The 11405-nt window shown below is 19.5% G+C and overlaps 3 protein-coding genes across 3 annotated transcripts in view; 1 reads left to right on the plus strand and 2 right to left on the minus strand.

Moving 5' to 3' along the window:
- PRSY57_0401500 (SET domain protein, putative) overlaps nucleotides 1-2205 on the plus strand; it is a gene marked incomplete at both ends in the record, with an annotated part of 3787 nt that extends 1582 nt beyond the window's left edge. The window contains one exon of the mRNA XM_012905879.2: nucleotides 1-2205. This exon is cut by the window's left edge and continues 1101 nt beyond it. Within this exon, the coding sequence (XP_012761333.2) occupies nucleotides 1-2205 (2205 nt within the window).
- Nucleotides 2206-2895: 690 nt separating this feature from the next.
- Nucleotides 2896-3331, minus strand: PRSY57_0401600 (hypothetical protein; the record flags this gene model as incomplete). The annotated part of the gene is made up of 2 exons (XM_012905880.1): nucleotides 2896-3087; nucleotides 3224-3331. The coding sequence occupies 2 exons, from the start codon at nucleotides 3329-3331 to the stop codon at nucleotides 2896-2898; spliced, it is 300 nt and encodes a 99-aa protein (XP_012761334.1).
- Nucleotides 3332-4205: 874 nt separating this feature from the next.
- Nucleotides 4206-11165, minus strand: PRSY57_0401700 (transcription factor with AP2 domain(s), putative; the record flags this gene model as incomplete). Its single annotated transcript, XM_012905881.2, has 2 exons — nucleotides 4206-4610; nucleotides 4770-11165. 2 exons carry the CDS (start codon nucleotides 11163-11165, stop codon nucleotides 4206-4208), a joined length of 6801 nt encoding a protein of 2266 aa, XP_012761335.2.
- Between the last annotated feature and the right edge of the window lie 240 nt (nucleotides 11166-11405).

Consider the following 11405-nt stretch of genomic DNA (forward strand, 5'->3'; position numbering starts at 1 on the left):
AAAAGAAAAACTAGCACATGCTCTACTTATAGTTATAATCATATGAAGAAATACAAAGTGGAAGAGTTAGAAACTGATGAATGTATTTATGATGACAATTATTATAATAATAGTAATAATAATAATAATAATTGTTATCCTGTTAAAGAAATATACAACTATAAATGCTCTCAACAAATGTGTAATAAATTCAAAAAGGAATGTATTCATACTTATGACACATTCAAAAATAAAAAAGGAGAAAAAAAAAATTCTGTTAAGAATAGCAAGATCTTACGTTCCTCAATCCTTTCATTAGATAATCAAAAAATGAATCCATTTGATCCTATACATACATTTAAAAATATGTTTTGCAAAAGTGAAAAAGAAAAACTAAATTTCAATCATAGTGATATGTCTCATATTTATCATCATAGTGATATGTTTCATATGTATCATCATAATGATAGTATGGATAAATATGTAAATAAAATTCTGAAGAATATTATGAACAAAGAAAAATCTCCTTTAAATTGTTTATCTAAAAATTATCAAAGAATAGAAGCACTATATAATAAAAAATACAAAATATTTTTAATGGATAATAAACAAATTATAAATGGCAGAACACATTTTAAAAATAATAAAAATGAATATATTTTAAGTAATTACGAAAAAGAAATGGGACTCTATGAACTCTTTAAGAAATATATTAAAAGAGATGTACAAAAAGTTGATAATGAAAAGGAGCAGCCTCATAAACCTTCTGATCAAAACATAGAAGGGATTCATAATTCTACAGAGAAACAAATTCTACAAATTCAAAAAAGACAAGAGCACTCTTGTGTAACCGAACTAGTTGGAATGTGCAATATAAAAGATCAAGATATAATAAATGTTAAAAGTTGCGATGAGGATGATATTATATGTTTATCTGATGAACAAAATTATATGAAAGAAGAAAATGATGTAATATGTATTGATGATAATAATAACAACATTTATAATGACAACATTTATAAGGACAACATTTATAATGACAACATTTATAAGGACAACATTTATAATAATAATAATACTATTGACCGCCACAATAATGGAGGTGTATTATTTTATGCTTATAAAAAAGAAGATACAAAAGTCGTAAAACTAAAGGAAGGAGATAGCTTATATATAAAATTCTTCAACAGTTCTGATGACTATGATAAGGTAAAAATATTAAAACAAGAAACCATTTTGTTTATTTTGATATATATAATGCAAAATAAAGAAACGCCGACTTTATCAGATATATGTATTTTTTCACCGGACCTATTTTGGAACATTTGCTTATATTTTAAAGATAATATTATGGAGGTTGATCCTACTTTAGTAAAGATACATAAATTTTTGTCAACGGGTAAAAGTGAAGAAAGTGGTTATCATAGATACTCATCTAAACGAATAAATTACTGCGAAAAAAGAAAAAGAAGAAAAAATAGAGAACCAATGGAAATTATGAAATTAAAGGATAATGTAGAATTTCTAGATAAATTTCTTCAAAATGCAAATGAAAGGAAATTGAATAAATTAAAAGAAATTCAATCCCAGAACTTTGAAAAATATGAATTACATAGAAATATTAATAGCCTAAATAAACAACAACTGATTAACTTATTTATAGATAAAGAATATCAAATTAATCTTATTCCATTAACACTTTTAAAAGAAAAATCTAGAAATATTATATATGAAGAAAATATCAAAATGAATATGTGTGCATGTATACGAGTTATTTTTGATAGTATAAAAGGAAGATGTATATATGCCGCCAGCAATATGTATAAACTCGATTTTATTTGCGAATATGTTGGAGACCTGTTGACATATAATGAAGCTATGAAAAGAGAAGAAAAATATAAAAGAAATACAAAAAAAGGATGTTTTATGTTTTACTTTAAATATGATAATAAAACATACTGTGTTGATAGTACCAAAGAAAGTCTTCTATATGCAGAAATTCATAATAAGAAGATGAAAAAAAAAAATATTCTCAGATCATTTGCTAGGTTAGTAAATCATTCAAAAAAAAAATCTAATTTAATTCCAAAAGTTTTGAAAGTCGAAAATAATCCTAGGCTCTTTTTCGTTGCTTCACGTGATATAAAAGAAGGAGAAGAATTGCTTATTGATTATGGAGAAAGGGACAAGGAGATAATAAAAGATAACGAATGGTTAAAATTTTAAATCTTTTTAATCTTGATTATAATTTGGGGTATAAATATATATATAAATATATATATATATATATATATATATATATATATTTATATCTCCATATGTTCAAACTTTCACAAATATTCAAATTTTTTTTTTTTTTTTTATGAACAATTCATATGTAATTTTAAAGGTAGCTAGCCATTTGGTATAATAATTAATATTTTATTTACAATTTTTTTTTTTTTTTTTTTTTTTTTTTGAACTATTCATGTGATTTTGGTGAATAGCTAACTATATGTAGTATAATGATAAATATATATTTATATTATTAAAAAAAAAATTTTATATGTATTTTCATATATATTGGATTCATATTTCATATATATATATCTGATTCACATTTCATATATATATCTGATTCACATTTCATATATATTTCTTCATATTTCATATATTTTTTTTCCTTTTTTTTTTTTTTTTTAATAAAATTTTCCATATTATTTTTTTTGAAATAATTAAAGAGTTAGTAATATATATAATTTGTAAGTGAATTAAGAATATTACTTTTCTTTGGTTTTTTAAAAAGGGAATATAAAAATGAAAAAATCAAAATAAAATATAAAAAAATATACATATAAAAAAATATACATATAAAAAAATATACATATAAAAAAATATACATATATATGTTTGTATATTTTTATTAATGGATGAACCCTAATTTCTTGAATTATCCGATTTGATAGTAAAAAAAGGAACGTTTCCATTTACTCGAACATTATTTTGTTGTGTACATTCACAAAAGTAAGTATCGTAAGCATTTAAAAGAGATTCTTTTATTGGATAATAATTATTTTGTAATACTTCACCTGCATTTACTACTGAATCTCGTATGAATGTGGCACAAAACTGAAGGGGAAATAAAATGATATAATAATAACATTATAAAATATATAAATAAATAAATAAATAAATAAATAAATAAATATATATATATATATGCATACATTTTCTATATTATTATGTTAATTTTTTTTATTTTTACTGTTATGGTATCCGATATATAACTTGCTTCCTTTTCCTTTTCTTTATCTTTTTCTTTCTCACTTTTTTTTCTTTTTTTCTTCGTTTTCTCGTATTTCTTATTATCCATTTTAATTAACTTTTCTTCTTTTCTTTTCTTTTTTTTTTTTTTCCACAAGGTGTGTGCGAAATTAAAAACAAAAAAATTTATAATTAAATTATTCCATTTATTTTATATACGTGAACGAATTATTTTCTCATAGAGTACAAATGTTGTTGTTCTCATAAATACATTTTAAAATTATGTATTATATTTTAAAAAGGTCAGCTTAATTTTTTTCTTTTTTTAATAAATAAATGTAGAAAAAGTTGTACACTGTTTGAAAAATAAACAAAAAAATAAATAACAAAAAAAATGAAACAGAAATGAAAAAAATGAAATGAAAAAGATGAAGTAAAATGAAAAAAATGAAATGAAAAAGATGAAGTAAAATGAAAAAAATGAAATGAAAAAGATGAAGTAAAATGAAAAAAATGAAATGAAAAAGATGAAGTAAAATGAAAAAAATGAAATGAAAAAGATGAAGTAAAATAAAATAAACTTAACAAAATGAACAAAAAAAATATAAAAAAAATAAAAACCAATAAATATATAAAAAAAAAATAACGTAATTTATTTTATTTTATTTTTTTTTATTTTATTTTTTTTTATTTTATTTTATTTTTTTTTTTTGGTGATGGTATTATATAACGAATGCAATTTTTATGACACACTTTTCTGCACACAAAAAATATATAAATTAATATATAAATAACAACATTAAAAAAAAAAAAGAATTAACAAATAACAAATAACAAATAAAAAATAAAAAATACCAAGTTATAAAAATATAAAAAAATTCTAATAAAAAAGAAAAAAAATAAAATAAAAATACATACATACATACATACATACATACATACATACATACATATATATATATATATATATATACATTTAATATTCATATAAAATTTTTTTTAAAATAAAAAAAGAGTAGAGATCTTAATAACATTTGTTGGTCTTTAAATGATAAGTTGCTTGATGTTGTATTTTGTACCAAACAAGTTATAAGAATGTTTGTATATAATTGTATAGATTTTAAATCATATATATTATCAATCATATTTATATGATATATCTGTACCTTTTTCATTAAATTTAAATATTTTGTTGATTTTTTTTGGAATATTTCTTTTTCCATATCTTCGTTTATATGAGAAATCAAAAGAGTTGTCCCCTTTTCAATGCATGTAAGAAAATCACAACTGTGAGCATTTGTAAATAGTTCTAAAATTAAATATTTATAAATTATTTTTCTAAGGTTCAAACATGTTGGCATGTCATGTACCATATTTACGTTGAAATCCTATCAAAAATGTGAAAAAAAAAAAAAAAATTAAATCATTACATACGCACATATATATATATATATATATATATATATATATATATATATATATATATATATTTATATATTTATATTTATATATTTATGTTTATTTATTTATCTTTTTAAAATACTTACGTGTAGTGTTAATATACTATATTCCCAATAATTTTGCATAAGAAAAATACGTTTCTCATTATCCTTAAAAAATGTACTAATGTTAATTTTTTTAAAAATACTCAAGCAATATTTATGAATAATTTCTTCATACACAAAGTTGTAGTGTTTATTCTTTTTTATGTCCTCATCATGTATATTTATATTTCCCATTCCAGGAGATAAGAATTTATGATCAAATTCTTTTAATATATTTATTTTTCTTAGTACTAAATTTTTAGTATCATGAATTGTATATAACTTTTCCTTTTTCACTTGGTTTAAATTATATAAATGAATACGATCCTTTGTATTTTTATATGAATTATTTATAAAATGATTATCTTTATTTTTTGTGTTATAATTATTTGAGGTGAAATGAGTTTCTTGTTTTTCTTTATTATTAATCATATCTTCTCTATATTTTTTTTCTACAGAGTAATTTTTATTTTTAAAAAAAAACAATTCATCCTTTAAATTTTCATTTGTTAAATTATCTTGAAAATGTTCATCTTTTTTTTTTAATTCATTCCATAAATATACATTATAAAAATTATCATCAGTTTGATTATTTGTATTATCCAAACAGTTTTGTTCATTAATATCATTATCGTTTTTTAAATTATCATATGGATGATTTGATAAATATAAATATATTTTTTTTTCATCTTTTTTTATTGCTTCATTTAATTTATATGTATTATCATATTGTATATTAGATATCTTTTCCATAACATTATCATTATCACAATTATTATGAACATGAATATTATTATTATTATTATGAATATTATTATTATTATGAACATGAATATTATTATTATTATTATAAACATAAATATTATTATTATTATTATTATAAACATAAATATTATTATTATTATTATTATTATTATTATTATTATTATCATTATTATATTCATTAACACATATCATGTTTCCATTAAATGTATTCGCTTCATTATGATTAATCTTTGGAGGTATTATATAAAATTCGTTTTTTTTTTTTTTTTCTGTATCCACATTTTGTCTAGCTACATACATATCATCAGGAGGTGTAGAAAATAATATAGAACTATTGAATTCATTATAATACAAGTTTCCATAATTTTGATCATTTATATAATTTATATTAACATTATTAACACTAATCTTTTTTTTTTTTCTTTTGGAATGATGCTCATTTATATTTTCCTGTATATTATAAAAATTATTACATACAGATATAACATTTTGATTATTATATTCTTCTTTATTTATATTATATATACAATTATAAATCTGATTACTACTAGTAGAAATATGATTATTCTGTTTATTATTTATTTCATCGATATTCTTATTATTCTTAAAATATCCATTTAAACAATCGGATACATATATGTTATCATTATAATCAATATTTTTTATTTTATATTCTTTTGTATTATTTGACGTATTATCTTTTTCATTAGTCATATATATAATATTATCTATATTATTTTTATTTACAGGAGTTATATTTTTTATCTCTTCTTCATTTATATGATTTGTTTGTTTATAATTATCCATAATATCCTTACTATGATAATTATTTATGTTATTTAAAAAAAAAACATTTTTATTTTGATAATTTAAATCGTTTATTCCATGAAGGTTTTTATTAGTTTCCTTAATATTAAACACATTAGTATAAGTATAAAAGTTTGGTAACATATTATTAAATTCGTTATTTACATTTACCAGCACATTTCCTTCTTCTGTATTTGTTTTACAGTTTATTGTATTATTATTTATATTATCATTATTTATATTATCATTATTTATATTATCATTATTTATATTATCATGTATATTATGTACATCATGTACATCATGTATATCATGTATATCATGTCTAGATATATTTTGTTTGTTTTGTTCTTGCCTTAAATTTATATTATATGAATGATTACTTTGTTGAATATTATTGTTTTTATAATATTGATCGTTATTACAACATAGTTCATGGTTATTAATTATATTATTCACATTATTCACATTATTCACATTATTCATATTATTCATATTATTCATATCATTGTTCCATTTGTAAGCATTTATATTTTGATCATCATTATAATGAAGATGTTGTTCTATATTCCTTGGGATATTCCAACTTGTATTATTGGTATTATTTTTATCTTTTATATTTTGAATGATCATCATATTATTATACTTATTATAACTATCTTCATAAATATTACAATAATAATAATAATTATTATTTTTGTTATTATTATTATTGTTGTTGTAAATATCTTTATAATTATTCGTTATGTAATTAAAATTTTCATTTATATTATTTTCATTATAATAAATATTTATCTTATTATCTTCCTCATACATATTATTATAGTACTTCTTATTATTTATTTCTTCTTCAGTTTTATTATCATGTTTATTATATATAAGATTATCATTTATTATGTGATTTGTTTTTTTTTTTTTATGATTTTCATCAGATATTTTATTGCAATAATTATTTTTTCTTTGTGATATATTGTTAAAAGCTAAATTGTTTTGCTTTTCTTTTTTTTTCTCATTTTCTGGAGTATTCATTTTTCTTATTCTTAAATTATTTTTTCTCTTTTGTACTTTTAATCTACTTCTTATAGCTAGTTCACGTGCTATTAAAAAACCATAACGATAAACAGAAAAACATTCTTTTTTTTTATATCCATAAGCACACCATCTTTTTTGTCTTGCATCAAAATGAACACCTTTCATTTTTGGTATCCTCATCATCTCACTGTACAAATTTGTTATATCTCCTTGATCTTTATCTTTTTCTTTTACATCATTAAGCTTATAAGAAACATTGTTGGTTTTTTTCTCTTTACTTATGGTTTTTTTATTTGTACATTTGTTATTATATGTATATTTGTTATTATCTGTACATTTGTTATTATCTGTATAATTTTTTTTATAACTTTTGTACTCTTCAGTTCTCTTTATATTTTTATAAGGAATAATATGATTATACAGATGATCCATATCACATTTCTTATGAATATTGTTAATATCATTATTATGAGTATCGTCATCTTGATTTATTAATGTAAAGTCACACGTTTTTAGAGCATTTTCGTTTGATAAATTGTTTTGGCTAGACATATTGATCATATGTCCATCCTTCCCAACATTATTATTGTAATTATAAATATTTTTATGGTTACATATATTTTTATGGTTACATATATTTTTATGGTTACATATATTTTTATTATTACATACATTTTTATTATTACATACATTTTTATTATTACATACATTTTTATTATTACATCCATTTTTATTATATAAAATACCTTCTTTATTTTTTTTTATTTCCATTAAATCAGTTTCATTTTTATGTTCCTCATCATTATATTGTATCCACGTTTTACTAAACAAATTTGTAAGCATATCATTTTTATCACATTGTAAATTTTCTATATAATAATTTGATTTATATAACTTATTTTGCTTACAATTTTCATAGGAATGTATATTTTTTATACTATCCACTTTAATCATGCCCTTCTCATCTTCTTTTTGATGATTTATGTTTGTTAGATTCTTACTTTCTATTTTATGATATTCTGTATTTTCACATTTCATAATTGAATCATTTGACTTTACATGATTTTCTATATTTATTTTCTTTATTTCATCATAACACAATTTTTTTTTTTTATTGCTTTTATCATTATGAATACACACTTTTTTTGATAGAAGAGAATTATCCTTTGTTACTAAAAGTAAGTTTTCATCCTTCATATATATATTACTTTTTGTATTATCTTTTTCTAAAGATATATTTTGATTATTTTTTATAAATATGTTTAAATTTTCCGATAAAAGGGATGAAGTGGATGTTCTTGTTAATGTATAAGTTAATAAGTCCTTTTCCTTTTTCTTATTACTATATAAATTAATTTTTATATGTTCATTATTATTATTATTATTATTTACATTCATTATATTATGAACTTTAATATTTTTTAATAAATTTGTTTTTTCCGTTTTATTCTTATATTCTTTATCATAATATGTATTCTCTTCTTCTATAGGTTTATCCATATTATTATTATGTAACAACATTTGATGCGTCCCATATCTACATGACATATTATTATTTTCATCACTTTTGTTATTATTATTATCATCATCATTTTTGTTATTATAATCATCATCATCATTTTTGTTATTATAATCATCATCATTTTTGTTATTATTATCATCATCATTTTTGTTATTATTATCATCATCATTTTTATTATTTGTATTCATTTCATAATATATTGGAATTTTACTTTTTTCATATGATGATACATATGGAAACGTCCTTACATCATCTACACTTTCGATTAGGGGATCATTTTTCATAGTATTATATGAGTAAGGAAAATTATAATTATTTATATATTTCTCATCAAGATTTAAAGTATAAGGAAGAACATAATTATAATAATAAGAACAATCATTATTATTATTATTATAAACAGTACTATGTTCGTTTGTTATTTTTTTATCATTATGAATATTATAATAAATTGTATTACCATCATAGTTCCCTTTCACCAAATCATCATTAGCATACATATTATGAACCATAATATTATTATTATTATGAATATCTTGAACATATGTACTATTATATTCCCCTTTTTCATACATATAATTTATATTATCAAATGATTTATTCAAACCGATTTTCCCAAAGTCATAATTTTGTAAATAATTATTTTCCATATCCTGTCCATCATATCCTATATAGTTATTATTAACCCCTTCAATATTGTACATCATATTATTTAATATTTCTTTTTTTTCAACATGGTTATATAAATTGTTATGTAAACTGTACGAATGAACATAATTACTATTATTATCATTATTATTATCAAAATGTTTTCCAATATTATGTTCATATATATATATATCATTTTCTTTATTTTCCATATTGTTTGAAAATATATTTATTCTGGATGGCTCTTGTAATTTTTCTTCATTATAGTATATATCTTCTATGTTGTTACATAACTTTACTTGAGATAAAGAATTATCATGTAGTCCATTAAATATATTATTATTATTATTATTATTGTGAGTATAATCCATAGTTAGATTATTCATATTAAAGTTCATATGATTTATATTTATATTTTGAGGGTAATGATTAACGTATTGCTTTCCATTGTTATTATATTGATTCTTTATATTTATAACATATTTTTTATTTTTATCTTTTTTGTTAATATAATTACCATTATTATTGTTCATATTATTATTGTTCATATTATTATTATTAATATTATTATTATTGTTCATATTATTATTATTGTTGATATTTTTATTTTTTTGGTTACTATTTTTATTTTTTTCATTAATTTTTAAATTTCGAAATTCTAGAGCTAGCTGTCTAGCTTCATGAAAACCAAACTTGCACACAGGAAAATGTTTTTGTATTTGTTTATTGTTTTCATTTTTCCAATATGCTATCCATCTTATTTGGTTATGATCAAATGTTAATCCTTGAATCTTCTTCATTTGTTTAGCAAGGATGCGATAATATTTTCTTTCGTTTAAAGGGATGCCCGTTCTCTTACTACTTTTTTTTTTATTATTTATGTTATCATTATTGTTTATGTTATCATTATTGTTTATGTTATCATTATTATTTATGTTATCATTATTATTTATGTTATCGTTTTCATTTATGTTATCATTTTCATTTATGTTATCGTTTTCATTTATATTTTTTAATTTTATATAATTATTAGGACTTATTATATCATCGTTATTTCCCCCCTCTATATTATGAATTTCCATTTTATTCTTTACAAAATTATTACCTTTCTCATTCATAACATTTCTCTTTTCTTTTTCCATATTCACTTCCAGGATATTATTTTTTATATTATCATTACAAGGGTTCATATTATTATAAATATCGTTATTACTAATTTTTAGATCCATATTATTATTTTCTTTTTCGTCAAATGTATGTAATGGAATTATTATTTTTTCTCCTTTAATTTTTATAGTTTCATTTCTACCATCCATGTTTTTTATTCTATCATCATAAATATGAAATCTATCACGTCTCAAACTGTTCTTTTTTGTACCTTCATTATTATTATTATTATTATTAATAATATATTTATCATAAACATTTCTTTTATCTATCCTATCATTTTTATAATTTCCCTGGTAACACTCATTCTTATACTCAAAATTATTATCAACAGTTTTTATCATATTCCTCTCTTTATTTAATATGACATGGTTGTTTTTAATAATATTTTCTTCAACATATAGAGTACTTGGTTTATCCTCCTTTAAAATGTCTACACATTTTTCTTTATTCATCATGATATAAATAAATAAATATATATATATATATATATATATTATATTATATTAATTATTTTTTATTTTTTTATTATGATAATTTATAAAAAAAATATAATCTATGATTTCATAGGTTTTTATTTAGGAGCAAAAAATATTACATAGTATTTCTTTAATATACACACACCAAAACCAAAAAAAAACAAAAAAAATCAAAAAAAAAAAAAAAAAAAAAAAAAAAAAAAAAAAAAAAAAAAAAAA

Source organism: Plasmodium reichenowi, chromosome 4 (assembly GCF_001601855.1).
Source record: "Plasmodium reichenowi strain SY57 chromosome 4, whole genome shotgun sequence".
Classification (NCBI taxonomy): domain Eukaryota; phylum Apicomplexa; class Aconoidasida; order Haemosporida; family Plasmodiidae; genus Plasmodium; species Plasmodium reichenowi.